Source organism: Ischnura elegans, chromosome 4, assembly GCF_921293095.1.
Source record: "Ischnura elegans chromosome 4, ioIscEleg1.1, whole genome shotgun sequence".
NCBI classification, from domain to species: domain Eukaryota; kingdom Metazoa; phylum Arthropoda; class Insecta; order Odonata; family Coenagrionidae; genus Ischnura; species Ischnura elegans.
The window spans coordinates 53,616,731-53,643,285 of record NC_060249.1 but is presented as its reverse complement, the minus strand read 5'-3'; the positions used below and the strand labels follow the sequence as shown (position 1 = coordinate 53,643,285).

Below are 26,555 nucleotides of genomic sequence, written 5' to 3'. Positions count from 1 at the left end.
CCTTATTATATCATCATTGTGTACTAGATTCTCACAGAACTAGTTCAACGACGTATGCGATGATCCTTTGGTATTTCCCGCGTTAACGTAAGAATATATTTGGTGAAGTATGTAGAGTGGAATGATGTAGTAAAGAATGGAAAACCCGTTTAGACCTTAATAAAAAACACTGGCAGTTGTTTCTTTTAACGAGTGATGTTTATGTTGCGGATTACCTTGTATTTCATCGGTAATGTTTAAATTGCCCACATTTTATTCAACTCATCATTATATACTGAGTGCTTCAGGAGGAATCTACGATAAATGAAATAAATGTTCCTAAAAATTAGTTTTGAAAATGTTTATCTTATCTGTGAAAATAAAGCTTTTATTGTAAAAAATACGCATTTGAGAGAGGAAATGTCTACGTTTCTTCGGAGCCCATTGCAAAATAATTCTCTTTGTAGATGTTACAAAATGAACGAGTTATATCTCAAGCACAAGTTCCAGATCCCTTCCATCACTGTACAACATTACGTTATTCAGCGGTTTAAATGGCAACTGCAAATTGCATCCTACAAAATGTTAGCGTAGCCATTGTGCAGTAACTAAGGAGTTGCGACCCCATGTTTACGGGACAAAAAAGGCTTCAAATTCACCCTGAATGCATCAAAGTATTATGACGGCAGTAAGCGGGCGCAAACTTTCTACTGAGAGTGTTTTCTGGACTGGTATCATTCAGTGTGCTCTTTTTTCATTGTCCACCCCCAAACTGGTTGGATTTTTTTTTCATTCCGGTACGCTTTACGAGTTTCAGGTTAATTGCCAAGTCTTGATATTTTTGTTGAGGATAAGCTATGGGCGAATTTTCTCATTACAAGGCCGTCTTCTCACCTACGATGACAGTCGCTATGTGCACGACGAAATTGGGGCACCCGCGCTTTGAATGAATGCTTACCTGTGGATTGCATGGCTTTTTTTCTCTCGACAGGTTTCTCTCTTCGGTTCAAAAGATAGGTCGTTCAGATCTGGTTTCTTTGTTTTTTTGTGCTTACAAGGGAACCTTAAACTGAGGTGATTTGTCGATTCTTGGTGATGGCATTGGAGGAAAGTGCTCAAATGCACTCAGAAGAGTGAAATGGTTCATTAGAATTAAGTTGCTACAACGATCAGTGCATCATAAATATAAAACACTTCAAAATTTCACAGAAATTTAGAGTGTCTCTATAAAATTTTGCCTTCTCTGCATCATTGGCTCTCTTGATAGTCAAGAGATCATAGGTATCAAGATAGATATCAAGTGCGTCAGTAACGCAGTGAAGGCAATGTATAGAAGACTAAATTTATGCGGAATTGTTATGTTTTTTACATTTATTCTGAGTCGATTCCATGTAGTCAATCTAGAGACAACGCATTGGAACAATACATCGTTGTATATTCATGTTTTTTATTTTATTTTTAAGTTCTCTATGATTTATGCAGATATTCGTGTAGTGAAGTCCAAAATAGTTTGCGTGGTAGTTTTGTAATTAGAGTGCTTGGACGCTGATTAAGGTTTCCCGAGTTCATATCATGTGTGAACTACCCAAATCAAAAATCCTCGAAGGTGGCCCAGGGATATATCTGGCCCCCTACCCCTTAATGTGAGGATTTTAAGTGCATTTGGCTTATTCTGAAACGAGCTCTACCCTCTCCATTCTAAATAAAGCTTCTCGATCAAATGTGAAAAACTTCACACGCCAGTCGCCTAGTGCGGGGCGAGCTCTAGCTCTCCTATCCAAACCAACCTTCCGGTTCAATCATTGAGGCTTGTGAGTGTGGCTTGTGGAAGTGTTTGGAAATGTTTATCGAGTATGTATCAGTCAGTCAGTCAGTCATGCTATGGATTTTATATGTTATGGACGTGATTTATTTGTAACTAAAGTCAGAATTTCTCGTCCCTTCATAGAATGCCCCAACAGTACTGCGCTGCTGCTGCAATTATTGTGACACACCTATTCAGTGTAAGCAAACTCTTAGCCAAGATATTTAAATTAACGTATAATAGAACGGGAAAATATTCAACTGCGTTATAGGGATGCAGCCACGGACCTCTAAGCACTCGAGGCACTATGCTGGCCACCATGATAGAGCCCTCAGTTATCATGATAATTTTTAAGGACATAGTGATCGGTGTTGTTTCCTTAGGTAGGCAACGCAACGGAGATAGAGCGTAAAGGAAGACACAACCATCTATGGATAATGAATCTCATACTAGCGCTAATGGCGCACATGGTCGTAAATATGGAAATTTCGAATCACTGTGCGACTAATAACTGTGCGGGAAGGACTAAGATTGCAATTCCAAACGATGCGACATTATGTTATCTTAAGCCAAAAGAACTGCATGTGACTGTTGTTAAACGTAAAAATTATGAAATATGCAAAATAAGCTCCTTGCATAGCATCAACTTTTCTTTTGTGGGCACGCTCATGCCCCGCATCACAAACTGAAGGAAATGTCCAATGAGCTTATTTAGCCGCAACCGGAATGAATTACGTCCGGAATGAATCACGTTACTTGATTATCCGCTCCTAACTATTACTTTGGGCTTACTATTTTGATGCCATATTTACACGATCCATTTCATCCACTTATAAGGAAGCACCGTGGCTCCACTAGGGTGTGTGGCACGGGATGATTCCATACCAGGTATGAAGCACTATTCCTAGCCTGCATATGACATGCGCTAGCTGGGTGGACACAGGCCAAGCACATACGACAGCGATGTGCGGTCAGACCAGAAAGTAGGAGAATGAAACGCACATGCTACTGCGCAAGTAAAGTTATTAGTTAATTTTAGAAAACGAACAGTCAGACTATATTCATTCATGATTTAGATCATGGCAAGAAATTCATGCAGATAGCTAATGTTTACAAATATTGTAAGTTATTAACCGTTAATGCAGAGCCTATTTTACCTTGTTCGAGTCGAGATATCCTAGAGAGAAACTATCGGAGGTATTATGGTCCCTTATTTTTCGCAGAAAAATGACATCTAAATCTATTGGTTCTGCATTCTATTTCCCCAATCTTAACCTTGTGATCATTTCTACCATAATTATTAGGCTCTTTCAAAATATCTTGAACATCAGTCATATAGTATTCTTCTTGAAATTTCTGCAAAATGTTTAATGTAAATTATCCCATCGATCGGTTAGACTTTCCCAATCTGAAATCCTACTTAATTCAGCTACCCGTGTAAGTACGTGACTGGATTTATGCTCGGATAGATGCACGAAATTGGAACAGGGTCTGTTTCCTGGATATAAATCCGTACATTTGCGCTGTTTTCGACGTTTGCTCAGTGCTATTTTGATAGTGAATGTGTTTACGCATCTACGCGCGCGGGTAAATGAATCGTGTAAACACACCTTAAAGATATATTTGCAAGGGGACCTCCCATACACTTGTGCTTCGTTCTACTCGCTTTAACCATGAAATTTGTGGAGTCGACGCCATAGACATACTTGCAAATTAGATTATGGCGATTCTCTGTGAAAAGTTACTCCTCATCCTTAATTCAACTGTGTCTGGATATAGAGGTGACGTTTATGGACAGGAAAATTGATTAAGTATTAAGAGATTTTTCAAAAATGTTGCTGCGTCTGGCTCTTAAAATAAAATACAGGGTGTTTCAGGAGGTATCTGTTATACTGCAGAAGATGATAAAGGAGACAGTTTTTAGCATTTTTTTCATTAAAAATGGGGTCGCAACTCCTTAGTTACTGAGCAATTGTCTGAATCAATAAATCATAAAATGGGTGAAATTGTGCAATCATATTGTTGATCTCGCTTAATTAAGTTGAAAGATTAAATCCTTCATAAAATTATAATCGCACATTTTCGTCCAACCACACTTATTTAATGTCATTAAAAATCAAGAGTATTAAATAAAATGGCAAAAAGTCTGGTTAAACAAGAAAAACCGTTCTCATGGTAACAGCTAAGTTCCTCCAAAAAATGTTTGCGTTACCATAGCTCAGTAACTAAGTAGTTGCGATCCCATATTCATGTGCAAAAATGCTTAAAATTCTCTCCCCTATCTTCTTATGAAGTATTGCAGATTTACCTTGAAACACCCTGTATTGACAAAATTGTTCAATGATGCTACTAAAAGCAGTGTCTGGCTTACAGATTTGTACTTTAACGGTAACGAATCAATTCGGTATTTTAGTGAAGCCTTCTAAGCGGATAGTGTGCATTCTTGATTTAGCGTCTTACGACGGACGACCGACCGACCGGCTATTCCAAAGCAGTAGGACGAAGGCCAAGGATGTTTAGTGAGCTATCGCTGGCTTGAATGCATTTCATCCTTGGCGACTTCTCCCGACTCCTACGTGGAGCATCGTCACACCTTTCCCGCTTTTGCTTGAGCGAGCACTGGGCATTGTTGGCTGCTTTTAGTGCGGCCCATTGGCATTTTTGTGTAAACCCATTTCACTAAGTTTTTAAAATTGCTCTCTGATGTTCAGTTGTTACCAATTGTTTTTAAGTTTTCGGCGTACTTATTTATTCTTATTTTATCAATTTCATTAAATGACGAAAGAATGGATTAATCAGAATATTACAAAATATTTAGGAATATATGGAAACATAACCGCTGAGAAACTTTCCTGGAGTTAAAAGGCTATATACTTGCTTGTTTACCTCGAGTACGGGAAAATAGACGGAACCCAAAACGTCGGCTGCCTTAATTTTTCTGACCCGCGCGTAAACCCAGAAAAGTTTACTGGTAAGAAATGGAACTACACGGGATTCTTCAAATCAAGTGACAGTGGAGAGTCCGAAAAGTTGATGCTAGATTTCCTGATCATTATAAAGTATACATATTTTAGAATCTTATGGACCAAATTTTTATTCCAGTAAAAAGCGAGAATGCCTTTCCCGCATTGCTCGGCAACTTTGTACCGGATTTAAATGGAATTGTTGGCTTTTAGCTGAAGGCTTCGAGAAGTCCTTGACGTATGACATCTTCAGTTTATGCTCCATCGTAATTCACGCCTGTCATTAACCATGACATTAATGTCATTACTCGAGACGAGTCGTCCTCTAATAGAAATGTTTTAGTTTTTTGTTTTAATGATGATTATTCGAATTTAAACATTTTTACGATCCCCCAAATTTGAGTAACTGATATTGACGTGTATGATTATCGCATTGAGTTTATTCCTCGCTCTTCTATTCCTGTTGAGCCGTCAATTTAGAGATCACATCTTTCTGCTTGATGCTGTGACAACCATTTGTTTCAAAACTCCATGTTTCTTGTCGTCGCGCAGTGCTATGGGTAAGATAATCCGCTGATAAAAAGACGACATAATTAATCGTCTGAAATAGGGTACCGAACAGCTTTTTGAGTTGCGAGAAGCATGATTATGTCATGGCGGCATATAAATTGCACGAATTTTATCCTTAAATTCCATGATATTTTCATGAATGGCTTGCGAATAGGCATTTTCCCTTGCATATCATTACACGAGACGAGTTGTCCCCTGATAGGAATGTTTTAGCCTTTAGTTTTTATGATGATTATTCGAATTTAAACATTTTTACGATCCCTCAAATTTGAGTAGTTGGTGTTGACGTCAATGATTATCGCATGGAATTTATTTCTCGAGGTTCTATTCCTGTTGAGCCATCAATTTAGAGATCGCATCTAGTTCTTCTCATCACGTCGAAGGCGTCACCTCATGATCAACTACGGGAGCTCTCTATCCTTGGACTCCCTTGTATTCCGATGAATCGCTCCTCGGCTTCTCGCGGACGCTGATGACCCCTGTGTGCAAACATTCTCTGTTGTCACAGTTTGCGTATATCATCTTTAGAGGATGGATCACTCTAACTCGACTTATCTTTTTTCGTGAAATATTTCTTGGTTAAAAATTATGTAATCATCTTGAAATTGTCAGAGCATTTACAATGGACGCTTGCCAATACTTTCTTGTGCCTAAAATTCGACTATTTCGCCTCGTTATTCTCACATATGTATTTTTTTAAATATTTGATTTGCAGGGATTTGTCGACAAATGTCTACACTATCTACTCAGCGAAAATTTCGAGATAATAACCGAATATGTAACACATTCTCAGGCTTCACTTTATTCAACCACATTTCAATGTTTGGAAATAATTATAGTTATGGCCCTTGTTTCATTTTTAATGCACTGGCCTTTGTTTCACCTCTTAACTAGTCATCATAAAGTTCCTGATGATGAAATTTTAAGATTTGAAACCTATCATTGAAACTTTACTATTTCAAAGTATCATGAAAACGTAACTTTTCAGCTAATAATTTGTAGCAAAAAAAAACAAAAATGCAAGTGGTCGAGAGGGAGTGATGCGCCTTCAAGTTTCACCAAAATTGTTTTAATACTCATACTACGAATAAAATTTCAAAATGGAGTAAAAAATGTAACGTGCTTCCAATATGGAATAATTATTTGTCAATAGGAAAAAAATGACAGAAATTTATTCCTCATTACCTTAAAAAATTGATAATTCAATGATATTGATTCTATTCAAAATTATGTGATGATATAAACTTTAGTATAGTGGGCGGACATATGCATAAAACAATTGTCAATTAGGGAGCTTGTACAGCGATAGGGAATACAAGGGTGGGGTGAGGAAAATAAGAGTGCTAATAGATTGAGTCAATATGTCAATGTGGGCGTGGTTATCGCTAAGCATTCGTATGTAAATAGGAGTTGATGGGAGTTCTCGACCTTCTCGCGGCCAATGGCTTTGACCAGTACGGGGAAGGTTGTTCCTACGGACAAGTATGCCATCGTCCTCTGGGTAATATAGGGGTGGAATTTACTCTTGATGACGATGAAAATGTATTGTTTGCTGTAGAGACAAAAATAATAGATTACAGAATGAAAATATTTAATATACCATTTTTCCGTGGATACGACGGGGGCGCGATAGGCTATCAGTGAATTACAGCTTTCTCTGAAACCATCAGACAATTATTTTAAATTTGACTTTGATATATTTGTTTGCTGATCCTTGGTGCAGTATATTATATGCATTATGCATACATCTCTTTTTATTAAGGTATTGGTTTCTATCGGTTCGAAGTTGTATTGGGAGGTAGGAGGCTATGAATGACAATGGGAATTCACCCGCCAAAAGTTGGGCACGTATTTGTGTAATGACTTTTAAAGTAGGTTAGCGTGTGGTTTTTTGCTAAAACCTCAATTATTTTAGGATAGTTTGGTGAGATTATATGTCACTATGTTTGCATATTTCAATCTTCAACGTCGGCGCCTACCACTGACGCCTGAAATATTAAGCCCGAGAACATTTCATCGTGAGATTGCGCGGGAAAACGTGTGATATTAAAATATAGGTAGTTGCACTTTTCCACAATTACGTATTTAATTCGTACGACGCGTTTCGGCTCACATCGGGTACAATACGTTACTGATAGTGCAACTACATTTTATTAAAATATGTCGAACTTCCACTATATCACGCCTGAATCAGTTGAAACCAACACGAGTGATGTTTGAAAAGTGCACTGTTTCCCTCCAGTCACTCACAACAAGTGGTTCTTAGGTTGCTAGATCATTCCGGTCCCTGAATCGCCTTCGAGTCTGCAAGGACCTTCTGCATGGCATTGAGGTTTGAGAACTTCCGCACCCTTATACGGCCAATCCGTCTCTCGTGGAGAACGACATGTAAACTCACCTCGCGAATCGGTGTCGCGGACCGTGCAGGTAACATCGCGGAACACCAGAGGGCCTTCGAAGGCCCGGCTTCGCGTCCTCATGGTTAAGCCGTCTCCGATGGGCCGCTACCACTCCAGCAGATCCCTCTACTACGTTGAGCCGCCGGACGCGTCTGGGACCCGCCTGTGGGGACTAAGCGGTGCGTTGTCTGGAATCGGATGGTCGTTGAGGCTGGGGCATCGGGTGCGAAGGGTAGAGTCTGGTTCACCGACGCGGGGGAAAGTGTTTGGCGCTCGCCGGGAGCGAAGCGTGTTGTCGGCAGCGTTGCGGTCGAGGCACTGGATCGGTCGCGGGCTAGATGCGGCTATCTCCCCGCGGGGGAACTTGTGTGTCGGAGAGCTCGCTCGCGACTGAGTTGGCCGCGGTTGGAGGAAACCCCACTCATCCTCCTTTCCCTCTCTCTCTCTTTGCCTTGCAGTGGTCCACTCGGGCTTCCCTCCTCTCCCTCCCTCGCTGGTAGCCAATGCTCCTTCAACCGCGAACAAGCCGCTATGAATGAGCTAATACTGAGATCCGGTTGTTCTGAATGATAGCACTGTTTGATCACTTCGCGCAGATCCGCTACTGGGATATATTTCGGCGAATGTCTAGAAAATCCAGCAGCGGTGATGATCCGGCCGTATTAAGTTATTACTTTTCAAATTCAATTCAAAATCGCCTCAGCTGTAAAAAATTGTAGTTACGTGGGCTAACATACCCAAGTACGTAATTATAAATTTAAATGTTTTTATAATCAACAGATTTAGGCGTTACTTGGTGGAACGATGAGATATTCATGGTTAAATAAAAAACACAGTACTGTTCCACAACCTTATAATTTAGCAGTCTACTAGTTTCAACGTTACAACGTCATTATCAAGACAAGAGTCTTGATAATGACGTTGTAACGTTGAAACTAGTAGACTGCTAAATTATAAGGTTGTGGAACAGTACTGTGTTTTTTATTTAACCATGAATTAAATGTTTTTATTACAATTTAATTTTGGATAGAAACAATATCATTTAATTTATAACATTTAATTGGTTGAAATACAACATAAAAATGATATTATCCACTTTTAGCCTGTAAAAAATAAGTAGGTAATCCATTCTGGAAGCGCGGAATATATTTTCATGCTGTAGTGAAATTTTGTTCATAAACGAAATATTATAACCCCAAGATTTTCGCGTCGGTGACCAGATGATATCTGCATTTTCTTCGGGTTCTCACTGGGTCCGTTGACTTTTGTTGATAACAGTTTCGGCACCTTCAGCCTGAAGACGCTGACTGCTATGTCAGTGAAACTGTTATCAACAAAAACCAAAGGGAGAACCCAAAGAAAACCATTAGAGAAAATGGAAAATCGTGCAGAGATCATTATAATTTCATTCTTGATGTTTTAATAGGCATGTTAATTTTGATAAAGAATTGAATTTATTGAACTTGATCAATTTAATTTTTAAAAACTTACTTCTCCATTTTAATTTTTGGCATTTATAATTAATATCTGGTTGCAATTTCAAGAAATAAAGTCAAGGAAGGCCTTCCAAATGTAACTTGTATCTCTTGAAAGCTCGGTATCTTAGGAATGAGAACATGAACAAATTACAAATTCGACTGCTCCGAGAATATTCTGCCGAGTGCGGTATTTTCTTTGAGCGCGAAAATATATTTGATAGATATTAATGTAGAGCTATGAGGGTAGCATGTCACAAAAATCCATTTCAACGAACGAAAAGGTTTATAATTAATTATTTATCGACCACAAGCTTACTCGATTGGTAATGGATAGTCTGATATGATATCTGCATAAATATTTCCCGTTAGTTGTGGTATAAGGGCGCTATTCCCGTACGTGAATGCACCCTAGGAGGAATGATAAATGAGGGGCGAAAAAGAAAAACTGAATTAATTCTAATGAATTCTTGGTAAGGCTGCTGAATGGTGAGCTGCTGGTGTAATTCGGGAGGTAATATAAGTGAATGAGGAATTTATTATTAGGGAAAGACCATTAATAAATGACTATTCATTTATCAGATACCACCCTCAATTCAGTATACTTTTCCTCAATTAAAACCCTCACTTTAACTTCCTTGGATAATTTACCGGCCTGAGTTTTCCTACATGAGATTTTCAACAAACCATTGATGTGCTTCAATAATTTTGATATTTAAATTTTCGCTTGTAATGTAAATTACATCGTCTTTTTAATTCACATTTAAGTGACCAATATTTCTACATGAGTAAAGCCGTCCGGTAGGCCCTACTGCTCGCTCTTTTCCCTCTATTAACCATACCTGCGCTTGAATCACTACTATAATATTTCAGGAACCATACAATAGAATATGGCCTTATTGAAATTTCCTGGATATAAACAGTTACTTATACCACTTATTTTATAAGAGCGCGACCCGGGTTTCAATGAGTAATCATCATCATCAGGCGCTAATTATAATTTATATCCAGGAAATAATGGAATACCACATAGTTAACCAAGAGTTAGTGAATTTTCTTATTGAAATATTTAATTATTTGTTAATTTGACAGCCTTTTTCATTTTTTGCCCACTTTATTAATTTCTATTGAGAAGCCTGAGAAAGACTTGTTGGAGTATTTGAGAACATTTAATTTACATTTTTAAACATATAATTTTAAGAAGTAAGAATTTGCCTATTTCAGATTTTGTTGAGACACGATATGTAATGAAAATAGTTACTGTTAAAATAGACGTAAAACTCTTGGCTCTAAGACAGTCAAAACAGGAGCATAAAAAAATTATGATTCAAGGCACGATATTTTGACTAAAATGTGAAAAAAGAAATACGCATTAATCGCGATATTTTTTCTCAAAAACGGTCATGTGATAGTCAGTTAAGAATTAGTTGATTGTTAAATCGAGCGGAATAATCAGTACGAAGGGGGCATTGGAAAATTGGTCCACCTGTACGGGGATTCCTCAACATGACGATAAGTGTGCCTCTTACACCGTGCAATGTTTTATTCGCCATGACATGTAGGTGCTTCAATCCCATAGTCAAGGGTGGAGCTAAGCCTATAGTGAAGGCGTGAGAGTCGCGAACGTTATGGTGGAGGCACCCTTTCTTTCGACCATCACGCGTCGTGAAGGATTATGTTGAAAATTTTCCAATTCTTCACTCGGGATTTGAACTTGGTCTGGGGGTTCTGGTTGGTTTGGTGTCTGAAGCTATAATAGTGGTAATAATAATAAGGTGTCTTTATTTGGGCGATGTTGAGACTAAGAAGTCCCCTCTTCCACCTAACCCCTCGATAGCGTCAATGCAAACATATTTTACAACGGTAGATAAACGTTTAGAATACAAAACATATGCAATATAAACTATTTTTTAAATGTCAAAAAAGATAAACAAGTATGTGTCAAAATTTTGTGTAAAAAAGATTTCTGTTTGTGGGAAAAAACATGAGGATAAGGGGATCCTTCAGCGAAAAAACCCACTGCAGGAAAACGCCCACTCAAGAAGGGGGGCGTGAAAAACCTGCGAAAACCTACTGAGTGAAAGCTAATGTCATGTTGCATGCAAAATACAACATCGTTAATGAGGTATATAGAATACACAAACATTGCACATCCAATTAAGACGTAAAATATAACATATATATAAACATTTAGTGATACATATCACTTGGTCGTAGGCGCTACTCAGTGTCGTGTATATTAACCAGCTAGTTGTGAGGTTAAAAGCGCTTTGTGTAGCCTCCTCTTAAAAGATGCTAATGATGATGAGTTCCTAGTTGAAAGGTTAAGATTATTCCATTCCCTACATGCAGTAACGGTAAATGATTTGTTGTAAATGACAGTTCGGTGATGAGGTATAACAATATTGTGATTCCCTCGTGTATTTGTCATGTGGACAGTGTCAAGACTCCTGAACTCGCATGATAAGGAGGTGTTTTTGTCTTTAGAATTTGATAAAGGAGAGAAAGAGTATGCAGCCGGCGTCGAGAGTCGAGTTTCGGCCATGACAGTTTATTAATATAATCGGTTAAGGAGTGTAGCCGTGACCTAGAGTCATGGCTTCCGTCCTCATAGGACAGGTTCAAATCCCTCCGTTGGTGGAGATTGATCAAAATCTTCCCGATCCCTGATTGTGTGCTTTGTGGAGGGGACTTCAAGCACATCACTCCGTCCGTGGGATGGGACGTTAGACCGTGGTCCCTTTGGCGCATTTCGTTAAAAGAAGATTAATGCCGGCATAAGTCGTCGGCTGCCATTCCAAACATCATCTTACTATTCAGTCGGTGGCCAAGCTCTCTACGTTTTATGATCATTTTCAAATACCTTTGCGACTAACCCAGTCGTGCAAGCTCGGAATGTTTCGAGTGGCGTCGCGGCAGTAGGTGGGACCTGCGACACTAGGGGTATGGGATGGGGGGAGAGAGAGAGGCGGGCGTTGCCATGTTTCGTCAAAAGACTTTGTAAGTGTATGGAAACGAAAGACAGTCAAATAACCTTTTCCCAATTAGCAACACAGCTAACAAACTCCCGAAGTATACGCCAGTGAGGTGTGAATGCGACTGAATTTAACTTAACCTAGACTCAGCGTATCGCTTTTTGGTTGGTTATCAGGAAGTCACGTGCCCTCCGCTCTCACCCCCCAAAAAACTTGGGCCTCACGCAAAGATTCTTGACGTTAACTCTAGCCCACCAAGTTCCTCTACCTAACTCGAAGCAACGACAAAAAATCGCTCATCATTTTAATATCCACCACGGTGGTCAAACAAAATAACTATTGACGACAGTTTCCAGCATCTCTGAGATGTTTAGTGGAAGGCCTTGTGAACGTGAATAAATCGTACCCGTCGTAATAATCATGGTTCTATGCAAGCGGTGGTCATTCCAATCCAAGCGACTTTCTATCTTCTTCCCTCTTATTCTCTCGCTTTCCCTTTGTCCCTCCCTCCACAGTGGGTGGTTATTTCCTCCAAAGCGGCTCGTTATTGCCGCAGCGATCCTCCCAATTCTTTTCAAGGACGCTGAAGGCGGAGAACTAGGTGTAGCCCGGGGATCGAATTCTTCTCAAGTGATGCTCGACCAGAGGGAGCGAGACCAGATCTTCGTTCCGAGTTCCGAGACCAGAACTGGTTTCCCTGATGTTTTAAATTTTCCGGGAATAGGAAAATCGTCGTAACCAATCACTGGAAAATTAATTTGTGGTTAGAAATATTTAAATGTGTGTAATTGTGTTCGCGATGATCTCTTGACTTCTAACCTAAGGCGAATGTGGGGTTACGACCGTCTGGCATGGCATTCTATTATCATTGTTTGCGAGAACTTGCTTCTCTTAATAATGGAATACGAATGAAAAATTTTCATCCAATGAGTTCATGACTGTTTCCCGATTTGATTTATGTTGTCATCGAGCTTATTTTTGTTTCATAGTTCGGTAGCAATGCGTACGTAAAATTTCAATCCATTCGGTAGAGAATTTGCGATTTCGAACATCCTCGGATTTACAGAGTCACGTTGTATTTTCCAATATTTGCTTAACCCTCTTTAGCTCTCAGATGCTTATGGAAGAAGCTAAATTTCAAGACTTCTCATTTTATCAATGTGAATTTTTCTACTCAATCATAATTATTGTGGCAGCTACATATTTCACTATTAAACTTTACAGCACAAAAGAACACGTTTTTAATCTTTCCTGAATAGAGCTGAGAATGTATTAATTTTTTATGTTACTTTGAAGCGACTTTGGGTTATAATGGGTTAAATCGCTGGTCATCGTATGGTTAATGGTATGTTTTATAATAATTCTCTTCACTTCTTGTCTAAGACCTCGTTTCTAAGCTCCTGAACTACAGTGTCTTATCTTTAGTATTCTGAAACCACCAGTAAAACCCTGAAATTCGCATTGTATTCAGTCATTACGATGCTTGTGATACATCTTTCAGCAAATGATGCAATGTTAGTAAGATATAACATACATTTAATGGTTGGATTACTGCGGATTATTTTCTCACGGCATTTTTTTGTGAACAAGACTTCTCTCTTAATATTTTTTTAAAATTTTTTTATCGGCTCAGAAATATTTGATCCATTAAATCAAAAAAAATTCTACTGAACAGCTCTCCAGGGAAGTAGAAATTATTTTTAAGAGGCACCTTGATAGTGAACTTAAAGCAGTTGAATACGGGATCGGTTTCTAAAATTCTTTGAGAAAGTGTAAACTTGTCATTTGAATTCTACCTGACATGTATTGTCACAAGTTTGCGCCTGCTATCATAAAGTCTATCCTGAACCTCGAGTTTTTTTCGGTATAGATTTTATAAATCTTATTATCTTTTGATTTATCAACCTTTGGTTTCACTGTTATCGTTACTTATGTGTACATGATAAGCATTGTAGCCAGCTTCGGTAAATTCCTTTTGTAATGGGTTATTATTGGCCGATAGGGAGGAGAGAACCGCTTAAAACAACGCCAAGATATGAGTTTAATCGTGGTCAAGGAGTGTGTAGCATATCTGCAGCATTTGATAAATTTCGAACAATGTTTGATAAATTTATCTTATTTAGATATATTTGATACACATTGTAATCAATTTCATTCCTTATCAAGATGCTCAGCCAGTGCTTATATCACTAATCCTTTTCTTATTGTGCACAGATATGACAGTCTTAGAATCAGGTGTGACTTATCTAAATGCTGTAAATATTTGTAACTATCCTTTTGAGACTTATCATTGACAGTTCTTAATCGTAATCCATGTGGGAATAAAGTAGAATGAGGGAATATATAATGAATGATGTGTCAAACTTTGTTGAATCTAATTAGCAGGCATTTCAATTATGATGAGGAAGTTGTTGTATAATATTTTTTTAAATTGCCTATTATCGGGAAAATATAACCAAGTACAACGTAATTCATTATTTAAACAAGCTGAGAGACGATATTATAATTATGGAGGTCGCTATTACATTCGCGTTAATTGTACGGTTCAGAGTAGCGTTTTCTCAGCCTTGAAGTTTCAACAGCCATCTCCCTGTACGTTTAGAAAGTATTGAACTCATAGTGGCTATACATTCCAACCAAGGATGATTTAATTTTTTCTGTATAAATTATTTTACATTTTGTTCTCGCAATATTACCAAAGCCACCTGTAATTTCGGGTATTGTTTTGTTATGTACCTTTGCTTGCTTAAGTTATGTGACAATAATTGGATAAGTAATAGGGTAGTTTCCTTCATCAAAGAAAACGAAAGGCATTGATTGCGATTCGTTACCCACCATTACTGTATTCATAATATACAAATTATTTCGTTTTAGAAATACCGGTTTAGACGAATGGCAATGGTCCATTTTTATCCTCATTTGAAAAGGGCCAGATTGGCGCCCATGCGATGCCACTCCACGTGACGTCACAGGGACCTAGTTTCTATAGGAGAAGATAGAAGTTATACATCGTCTGAGGTTACCAATGCATGCATGAGGCGCAGAGCTCAGGGAAACATGTTTTAATAATCACTTATTAAAACTGGCTAAGGTCAGAAAGTTTTTTTCATTTGATAAGGTATTAATAATACTTATTTAAGCCAAGCGCTACCAGCCAGCAGGGTCTCAGCTACCCGCTAGCAGCCTGCGTCGTATCAGCGCTCAAGCCTCCCTCAAGGTCACCTCGCAGGGCGGCAGCGGGAACCAGAAATACGCCACACGGAGAGAGATTTCCCGGCATTCATACTTACGCGTCTTGTGTTTGCGCGCTTGAAAATTTTCACTTTTCATTTAATCGTGAAAAATAGATATCGTCATTTAAAAATCTAAAAGCGAGAAATACGTACTCCAGGAGTAATAATCTTTCGATTTAGGCAATAAAAAAATAATAGGAAACCACCCTATTCAAACGTATTTTTCAACTATATTAATGTAAAAAGTTTTGCTATCGGTTTAAAACACTGATCGTTTTGTATACTATGTTCTACTGTGTAATTAACAGTATCGTCGCCCATCGCTTTGAGGAGCGTCATATCCATCCATTTTATGTAAAAAATGTCTACTCTTGAGCCACTTCGCGGCAAAGGACGTGAGAAGCTGTTATCCTGCCGCCATCACTCTTGTTTCATAATCATCGGGACTACCAAGATCAATAAATGACGATAGTCTAGGTACCGTGGGCGCTACGCTGCCTCTCCTTTCCATCGCCTCCAAGCGCAGAATGTTGTTTACATCACTCGCACTGGATTTATGACGGGTCGTGATCTTTCCTAGTGCGAGGCAGGTTTTACAAATTTCTATTTTAAATTAATCAATGAGCAGCAAAAGTTGGTCTTTCCACCAGTAATATTTATTATCTTACTCATTCATGAGTTGAATTGTAATTCCAGATCGAAGTGAGTCATTCTATTTGCCGCAAGTTGAAGGATACCTGTAGTGATAATGAAAAATCCCATTGCGCCTGGAGAGTGACGCGGAATTACCATCCAGGAAAATAGCGATCTCGCATCGGCGCGAGCGCTTTCAATGTTTTCCAATCCTCGAGCGTAGGCAGCTGTTGAAGTCTACACGATTCCACGTGCTGGATGGAAAAGAGTGGCTTCATTCAATGCATCATGCGTACTCGCCTCGCTGTAAAAGTGGCATTTGAAAATCAAATAACTCTTGTTCTGCGACGCTACTCCAATTTTACGCATAGGAATGGCGGCTGCAGAGTGTATGCAACAGAATTTTTGAGTTGCCATAGCTAAGTAACTAAGGAGTTGCGACCTAATGTTTGTGGGACAAAAATACTTGAAATTGTCTCCCCTACCACCAGGGGTGGTCTAGCCAGGTTGGTTGGTCGGCAATCGCCAAGGTCCCTGAGATTAGGGGGCCCCCTACAACCTTCCTGTCTATCGTGAAGCCTATCTGAAAGGTGAAATAAAGAAAAACTGATCGTACTAGTTAATTTTGCAATAAAAATTCTACGTTTTCATTATTTGCTTTACACTTTATGCCTACTCAAAGTAAAAAGATTTAATTAAAAATAAATTAAAGTGTCTGAAGATAAAAGATAACCTGATGTTTTTGAGAGGGTTATTCGAAAAGGGTTACTTTAGAGGTTTTTTTAGATGTCAGTTCAGTTTCAAGGAACAAATTCACTAAAAAATAAATAATAAATCCGTAATGCATTATTAAATTTTATAAACTGTGAAATGCTCACTTTTCATAATATTTTTTTCTTACGAAATTGATATCTTTTCATTAACTTCTGTCTGGTTTTTAAGAGCCAGAATAGCGTCAAAATCCTTTTCCGGACATGCAATTTCCTGAAATTGTTCGAGGGAAAACCCCCGAGGTAAGGGGGGCTCCGTCATGAGCCCCAGCCGAGGGCTCCCAATCATCCCAGACCGCCCCTGCCTACCACCTCCTGAAGTATTGTAGATTCCTCCTGAAAACCCTTTATCTACCAAGGAGACCACGCAGATGAGTCCCCAGTCCGTCCCGTGGAAGTGTCACTTATGTTGCCACTCAGGGTGCATTTTATTCGGTTTTCACATGTGTTCGGAGCGCGGTGATGAGTGCACAGCGATCCATTTATTCTCAATTCTTACAATATAGTGTTTGCAACCGCAGAAAGTTTCATTGAAAATTCAGGAATTTGATAGATCTCACCATCAAATGTGTAAAGTTGGGTTATCAGCCCTAATTTTATCTTATTTATCCGTGAAATTTAGATCTTTGACTTTCATTGACGCGAGTGGGGACTTCTGCAAACACATTCAAATGATCAATGACAGCGCATTTAGTTGCCGACTCAGGAATCATTTATTGAAATCACGAATATTACCAAAGAGGATACTCAAGTCCGCTTCTAAATGTATAGTCACCCACCGATCATTGAAATGGGTTTACAAAGTCGCCACTTGCCACGCTGACGGACAAAGTGATCCGAGTTTCACGGGAAAATAAGGTATAATTTGGTATTTTAACCGAAATTCATATACATGATGATGTGATATATCTAATTCATAACTTTTCAATGCCATTCCTCGCAATTTCTAACACACTGCAAAATGAGAAAATGGGATCGCATAGCACGCATCACTGCGCCGCGGACATTTTTGGAAACCGATTGAAACGCGACCGAATTGGCAACAAAAATCAGCCCTCTATGGAATGGAATAGGGTAGTTTCCTTCATCAAAGAAAACGAAAGGCATTGATTGCGATTCGTTACCCACCATTAGTGTATTCATAATATACAAATTATTTGGTTTTAGAAATACCGGTTTAGACGAATGGCAAGGGTCATTTTATCCTCATTTGAAAAAGGCCAGATTGGCGCCCATGCGATGCCACTCCACGTGACGTCACAGGGACCTAGTTTCCAGGGACCAGGGACCGAGTAGATAGGAGTTTTACGTCGTCTGAGGTTACCAATGCATGCATGAGGCACAGAGCTCAGGGAAACATGTCTTAATAATCACCTATTAAAACTGGCTAAGGTCGGAAAGTTTTCCTCGTTTGATAAGGTATTAATAATCCTTATTTAAGCCAAGCGCTACCAGCTAGCATGGTACTCTGCTACCTGCTAGCATCAGCGCTCAGAGCCTCGCCCCAAGGTCACCTCACTTGTGGCAGCGGGAACCAGAACGACGTCACGCGGGAGATTTCCCGGCATTCATGCTCACCCGTCGCGTTTTCGCGCGCTTGAAAATTTTCACTTTTCATTTAATCGCGAAATATTGATATCGTCATTTTTAAAATCTAAAAGCGTGAAATATGTACTCCAGGAGTAATAATCTTTCGATTTAGGCAATAAAAAAATAATAGGAAACCACCCTATTGGGCCTCCTCTATGCGCCTTGATTGAAATATTCGTGATATTTATCTCTGGAGCACCGATAGGTAGTGTCTTAGTCAAATTCTTTCACCCTGTAAAGGAAAAGAAGTCTTTTTCATCCTTTTGAGGTCTCTTTTTTTCGTCCCAGCTTGATTTCATTCAGCGTGATTCAGCCCTTGATTGCGGCCTGTCCCCACGCCAATCGCCAAATCAAATTGTGCATTGTCGTCTCGGCTCAGAATGGTGTATAGATTCGTATTTTTTTGCGATGTGGCAGGAGTGAGATTTATTCTCTGTTCGTTGGGTGTGTGTTTTCTGTCTAATTATTAACCTTGCTGTCAGCAACGTGTGAAGAAGACCGAAACGTATTTAGAACATGCCCATTAAAATGCGCGAGACGGTTATTAATTTATTTATATTTCCCTCTGATCGTCAGTCAGTGAATTTTTTTCATTGTTGGAAGGTGGGATTGGATCATAAAGTAGACGTCCTCTGTAATCATGCCGGTTTTCAGAGAAGACGAAGGCTTTAGTGATTATTCTGGTGCAGTTTTTCTGCAGAGGAACCGAGGACGACCTCCGGGCTTGAAAAAGTGTTTTTGGGAATCTCAGTAAGTCACCTTGGATTCGGCGTCGATTCAACTCAACGTTGGAACGACTCGAGTTTCCCTCCAGAAGGAATGTTTTTCATAATTCTTTAAACAAATGCCGAAAACTCTAACCGCCAGCAACTGGCATCACATGTTGTTTTCCTTTCAGTGAATCATTGTATATTTCCTCACACTATAAGCATTAACATCCTTTCTTAGAAAGCTTAGGTCAATTTATTTCGTAAGTACTGTAAAGAATACGTAATTTGAATTTATAAATGTATTGTGCTCAGCTATCAATGGGCATTGGTTTCCATTTTCAAAGGTTTTAATCGCCGTGGCTAGTAAAATATCACGACAGAGGTTCATTTTTCATTCATTGTCCAATATTTGGCCATCACAGCCATTCACAGCCATAAGTGAGAGAAATCCCCCCTCAATTATTGTTAGTTCATCAAAATCAGAGCCGCTTTCGAAGTTTCAACCAGTTTCTGCTGTAAAAAGATTATATTTAATACCCATAATCCCAGCTGCATGGTATTTGTGCCAAGCTCAGAACAAGTATAAACATGAGTGATTTTCGTTTTCTACGTCTGTTGACTGTTTTCGCCTCTTCCTCCTTCGAAGCCAAACATTATTTGCTATTGAAGTAACATTGTAATTCATGAATTCTCCTCGGAACCTACAGTCCTACACCAGGTTAATTCAGCCGTGTTGGCCAACCTGGTTTGGAGCCTGAGAAAAATTCCTGAATATTATTTGCCAAGAAAAATTAAAATCGTTTTACATTGTTATGTTTCCATGTATACATACCAATATAATAAGCGAGTTACATCGTATTAACGTAATCAACTATGATCTTTCCTGCTGCTCTAATTATTCCTACTGCTTCTAAATATATGCCTATTATTAACGCTATTTGAATTTCTAAATTTTAAGTGCATACCTATCTTCGGTTATTGGTTCCCATTTTCAAAGGCTTTAGGACTCACGGAGACTAGTCAAATGGTACTGGCATCATTCTTGTTACCTCTCATTTACAAAAATGTGACCTTCATCGGGAGTATTCAAAGCTGTTAGGGGGAAAATGAACTTTTGTATCAAATTCAATGTTCCGTAATCATATTTCAATAAATATTTTCATCCAACGGTACTATTGGACTAATATTAGCTCAAAAATCATTTTTCCCGTTTCTAAAATAGTGCTCCAAATATTTGGCCAAATTTAGAATTGATCCGTTGTATGATTTTAATCCTCGGGGTAAAGTGTAATCTCCTTTGGGTTTACATCGCACATTTAATGTAAAAATGTGATAGAGAATTATTTATGTAAATATTTAATTAGTCACAACATACTGCGTTACGTTTGGTTTTGATAAAAAGCCACTAAATTTCCTTATACTTTGATTATTACTTAATCACGAACACTAAAGCCGTCTTCGTGTAAATATGATATTGTCAGGTGAAATTAGTGTTTTAGCGGGCGACACGTGAAATTTTATCAAAATTCGTATTCTTATGCTTTTTTAAGCAGGAAGTCAGCTTTAGAGAATTTTGCCTTAGGCCTAAAGTGTCTGTTAGGCCATATTCTAAAATAAATTACCTCAAAATCAAAAAGGGAAAAGGCCAATTATTGCCCTTAATTGTGTGGAAAGACTAGGGTATGAAATAGCTAATTTCAAACAAGGTTTTACTTTTATTTAGGGTTCGGAAATTTCAATTCTTCGTAGTATCAATAGGTCAACGCCCCCTTCGGGCAGGCTCGTGCGTGGAGGTGGGTATTCATGCGACGGTACCAAGGCCTTATGAGATCAGTATTTCTCCAGACGTGTGAAGGACGCCCAGGATAGTGATTTTTTTTAGCTTGACTTGAAATATTTAAATTGGTTGGCTAGTTCTTTCCACATTTCTCTTCACCCTGTTAATTTTTTATGATTTTGTTAGTTTATTTTTCGTGGAAAAAGTTATATGAGACTTTCCAAACATCTGAAGATGTTATGTGGTAGTCGAGTATACGGTTTTTTTGAAACAATGGATCTTAATAATAAAACTTTGTAAAATATTTACTATTCAAGAATTCACGGTTTCGTTTGTCAAATATTTAACACTCCGGGAGTGGCGCACCTTTTTGTAACTTGGCTAGTGGCGCGCGGTCTGTGAGACCGCAAATTTTGTACAGGATTTATAGAAGTAGTTTATTGTTTTTCATCATTATTTATTTTTCTAGAGGTTTTGTTTATCCATTTTTTCACTATTTAGATTGCTTTTTAGTTAAAATTATTTTTCTTTTTGAAGAAAATAAAAACAAATTCAATCTTCCGCGAAAAGTGAAATGCATAAATTTTTTAAGCGATAATAATATTTAATATTTTTAATAAAAGCATTGTATAATTCTCAGTAAAACATAATACAGACTCAAGCATACACAGTGTTACAAAAAAATTCAGCTTTACATCTTTCAATAATTTGGTTAGACATACAGGCACTAATAAGTAAATTTATCCAACCATTGAATAAATTGACAGCTATATTTTTACAAGTACAAATGAAAAAAATACAAATACAAAATATTTTGGAAGGACAAATTATTTCAATATACTACTTTTTTGTATCAAATCCGACTACGTGGGATATGCATTAACTTTCACTCGTGAATGTCGTCAGAATTTATGTTCCCTATCACACAGTTATTACAAACAGAGTTTATATGCTCAAGGCACATGAATTTTCTGCATAAGTGGCATGCGTATCGAGTCTTTCTATTTTTGGAACGGTCGCAGAAACTACAACGCCCAGAAACTCGGAGTGCTGACACTGAATCCTGCTCAGGAGGAATTTTCAGCATGGTTTGTATTCGTAGTCGTATAAGTTTTGGAATATTTAGGCATGCCTGTCGATAACGAAGTTGATTGTCCATAAGTTTATAGGCCAATTCTTCAATATATACCCTTCTCAAAATATTTTTATTGCTGTTAGCCTCAAATATAATCTGTGAGTTTATGGTAGCCACATTTAGAAGAGTGTAAAAAATCACAACTGGCCAACGATTTGTGTTTCTTTGACAGTTATATGAACTGCACATTTTATCTACAATGTCAACTCCTATTTTTCCTCGGTTGTAATCCATGATAATGGCTTGCTTATTTGTTTTTGAATCTATTTTTTTTATCATGGTGAATACTTGACAACAAAAGAACTGCCTTATTCCGTTTGGGAACATAGGAAACCAGAGTAATTTCATTATGAAAACCAAACAATGAAGAATGCACTGCGCGATCTCGAGAATTGAGAAACTCAACAGGAACCTGTCTTTTGTTTTTCCGCAATGTTCCAATCATTGTTGTCTTATGTTCAGAGAGCATAGTAGTCATCAATTCAAAACTGGTAAACCAATTATCTGTTACTACATTTCTGCCTGAACCTAAGATGCAATTACAAAGACGAGGAACCAAATCAATAGGTTTGTTGCTGCATCTGTATGGCCCTTCAGGTTGTGTGCCGACGTAAACCTCCATGTTCATCACATAAAAAGTTTCAGCGCATGCAGCTGCTTCTATTTTGATGCCGTATTTATTTGGTTTACTTGGGATAAACTGCCTAAAACGACATTTTCCCCTAAATGCTGGGAGCATCTCATCCACTGTGACCGTTGGTGAAACTGTAAAACCCATCTGGCATTTGGAAACAAAATTATCAAACACTTGCCTGATTGGAGAGAGCTTGTCAGATTTGAGTCTATCTACTCTCGTTGTTTTGTCATCAAATCGAAGGCATCGAAGCAGAAATCTAAATCTGAATTCACTAGTGAGGAGTCTACAAACTTCAATAGAGGATCCATTGGTTTTGAACAAATCTTTGGCGTTCATGCGACTACATTTTCTAATCCCACATAGAAGTAGCAAACCAATCAATCCTTCTATTTCGCATGCATTTGTTTCATAGGCATATCTCTCTCTCTTGTAGTTACTTTTTATAGACCTTATGTGCTGATTGGTACATTTTACAATTATTTCAATGATTTCATTGCTTACAAAATACCTCCAGCATTCCTCGACGGTTTTCAAGTTTCGAGTTTCTGGTGTGACTGATGGCATTGTAGTTCTGATTATGTCACACTTTCTTGCTCGAGAAAGGAGTGGAGGGTCGCCTCTCCAAGGTGTGCCATCCTTTCCCTTGTACTGCTGGCCTTGAGTCCCGTCGTCGTTTGATGCTTCGTGGCCATCCAAATCAGAATCGCTGAATTCCTGCTCTGTGTCTGTAACATCGTCCTGGGTATCAACATGATCCTCCTCATTTTCATCTGGCGAATCATCACCTTCCTCTTCAACTTCCTCTAAATATCGCTGGATCCTTCTCTCCGCTTTCTCGTAATTCATCCCTACTTGAGAACAATCAACGTGGAATATATTATTTTTCTCATTGTAAATCCTGTTACATGGGCATGAGAATACAAGCAAATGAGATTGAGAACTAATTCAAAATACCTGCAATATTTTGGACGCCTTCCAAAAAACAGGTTATGTGGGTATCCGAGACAGCAGCGCATTCATGCAAAGTTTACAAGGTTCAGCGTAGAATTTACTCCCTTCCACTCAACACTGTAAGTTATCAAAAAACGTTCAAAATATAAAATGTATAATTCTAAACCTCATCAAGACACAATAATAAAAAAATTCTAATAGTGAAGGTAATTTACCAGCAGAATGATGGGCGACACAGCAAAAGTCAATTCAGCGGGTACCTGATGAGGGTGCTACTCTCGTGTAGCGTGTGTATTCAATGAAAACCCACCGTGGAATGACTAGCAAGCCTCGAACAGCGCACAGAAGAACACATGACTGCCGTAATCAAATGGATACAAAGTAATGAAACGGAGAAAGAGCACTATGGCAATTACGGCGTCAGGCAGTCGAAGAATGCCATAAGAAGTGGCGCGGGTCTCTGAGACCGCAACTATGTTTTATGCTCGAAGTATACATTTTAGGCTAAATCTCTCTAACCAACAGGAAAGAGGTTCCCAAGATAGACAAAGTAACGAAAGGATATCCACATTTGTTTTCTAACAAAAAAGTTGTAGACCGTAAAGCAGGTGCGCGGTCTCAGAGACCGCGCGCCACTCCCGGAGTGTTAAGTGTTGCATGGTTTAATAGATGATCGTACGACTGTTACCAATTCTTTCGAGGGCCGGGGGCAGAAATTCATAGGGCTCGGGTATAGAGGCTCAATCGTGCGGAACATAGGCACATGCACAGACTGTTGAAAAATATACTTTTCCTCTGTTGTAACGGATGAGCATCTAGTGCATATAATAATGAATTTTGATTAGTGTATGTCGTTAAATTGGCTATTTTCTCGCATTTCAATCGATAAGCATACGCACGTATATGAAATTAACCATCAGTTCGGGGCCCATGGAGATTGTGTTTGAACTGCTCGAGATAATTTCGATGGAGGAAAAGTCGGTCTCCGGGGGCTCAACTCCAGAATTCGAAATGTTTAAGCACTTTAAACAACTTAGTTGAGTCGTTAAAAATGCTTAAAGCTGAGTTTGAGTTTTTATCGTTCATAATATCTCTAGGGATATGCGCCGCCGCCGCCTTATGGATCTGTACCCCATCGCGGCGGCGGTATCGCTTCTGCACGAACGGGTCCCGGCTCAAGTTGGCGCATTCAAGTCTAATTTTTCACGGTGTATGAATTATCAACATATTTTGATGATTGGGTCGGAGACTTTGTGGAATATGTGTGTAATTAAGTGACGCCAAGTGCTTTACAACTCTACTTCATTTACAAATCAGTTTCGATGCCTGTCGAAAATTATGAATTTCTGTGATATGATTCGAAAATTTGAAAGGAACCGTTAAAATATCCTTACTTTTCGGGTTTTAAAAAGTAATAAGTGTAGCCAATTATTGTTTTTTGGCTAAATCAGAGTAAATGACCGATCCAAAAATGCCAATTAAGGCATCCCTGGCAGAAAAGAATGGTAACATTTGTGTAACCTAATGGTAACTTTGGAGTGTACCATTAGTGTAGGAAAATGGTAAACTCTGTGTAGGCTGTGTGTAACTATAGTGTACATAGTTATAACTCCAGTGTACAATCTGTGTAACTTAGTGGTAAAGTGGCCCAATCTGTGTAGGTTTTGTGTGTAACTTGTGTAACAAATAGCGCTGAATTGTGTACAGTGAGTACCAAGTCTGCTGTGGTACATGATGTGTACATGATGTACACTATAGTACCATTTAGTATACAGCTGTACAATAATGGTAACAAGGGTTCCATGCAATTAGGATTAAAATTAAAAACATAAATGCAGGAATGTTTAAAAATCAATCTTTATTGCTGTTTGAAGATTGGATGTGAAGGATGAAACACTGTCAAAATATTATCGAAAAAATGCAAGCACTATTTTAACTAGCCTTGCGTCTCCAAGAGCAAGATTATTTGGATTTTAGGGATCGTTTCCTCTGACCCACTATCACAATGTATCTTATGAATTCGATGAAGGGTTGGAAAATAAATTTCCTGTGAAAAATATTCGTCCTATTCAACCTTTCACTCTTCAATAGGGTGGTTTCCTATTATTTTTTTATTGCCTTAATCGAAAGATTATTACTCCTGGAGTACGTATTTCACGCTTTTAGATTTTTAAATGACAATATCTATTTTTCGCGATTAAATGAAAAGTGAAAATTTTCAAGCGCGCGAAAACGCGACGCTCGAGTATGAATGCCGGGAAATACCTCCGTACGTCGTATTTCTGGTTCCCCCTCCCGCCCGGTGAGGTGACCTTGAGGCAAGGCTTAGCGCTGATACGTCGCAGGCTGCCAGCGGGTAGCTGAGTACCTTGCTGAATGGTAGCGCTTGGCTTAAAAAAGGTTTATTAATACCTTATCAAACGAAGAAAACTTTCCGACCTTAGCCAGTTTTAGTAGGTGATTATTAAGACATGTTTCCCTGAGCTCTGTGCCTCATGCATGCATTGGTAACCTCAGACGATGTATAACTCCTATCCTCTCGTGTAGAAACTAGGTCCCTGTGACGTCACGTGTAGTGGCATCGCATGGGCGCCAATCTGGCCCTTTTCAAATGAGGATAAAAATGGACCATTGCCATTCGTCTAAACCGGTATTTCAAAAACCAAATAATTTGTGTATTATGAATACACTAATGGTGGGTAACGAATCGCAATCAATGCCTTTCGTTTTCTTTGATGAAGGAAACTACCCTATTAAGAAATCGTGAAAGTTCTCTCTGAAGCTTGAGACGTCATCATAGAACTGAATCGGTACCCAATGTGGTTGTTGGATAGAGGGGAAAGGAAAATATGATATTGTCAGGTGAGCATTTGGTGATTTGAATGGGAGAACCAGGTGGTACCAATTATTTATCACGGCCCCTCGAGTTAAGAGGGTAATATATTTTGCCACTA

At 38.7% G+C, this 26,555-nt stretch overlaps 1 protein-coding gene and 1 long non-coding RNA gene across 2 annotated transcripts in view; both read right to left on the bottom strand.

The window, feature by feature from the left end:
• LOC124157488 (ATP-binding cassette sub-family G member 4-like) overlaps nt 1–8,123 on the bottom strand; it is a 73,211-nt gene extending 65,088 nt beyond the window's left edge. Inside the window, exon 1 of the mRNA XM_046532225.1 lies at nt 7,715–8,123. Coding sequence (XP_046388181.1) covers nt 7,715–7,796 — 82 coding nt within the window. The 5' untranslated portion in view covers nt 7,797–8,123. The remainder of the gene's footprint in view (nt 1–7,714) is intronic.
• A 15,301-nt stretch (nt 8,124–23,424) lies between these two features.
• LOC124156863 lies at nt 23,425–24,155 on the bottom strand. The gene is made up of 3 exons (XR_006864413.1): nt 23,817–24,155; nt 23,605–23,718; nt 23,425–23,498 (listed from the first exon to the last, which is right to left on the bottom strand). It is a non-coding gene; the product is annotated as an uncharacterized LOC124156863 (long non-coding RNA).
• Nucleotides 24,156–26,555: the final 2,400 nt, after the last annotated feature.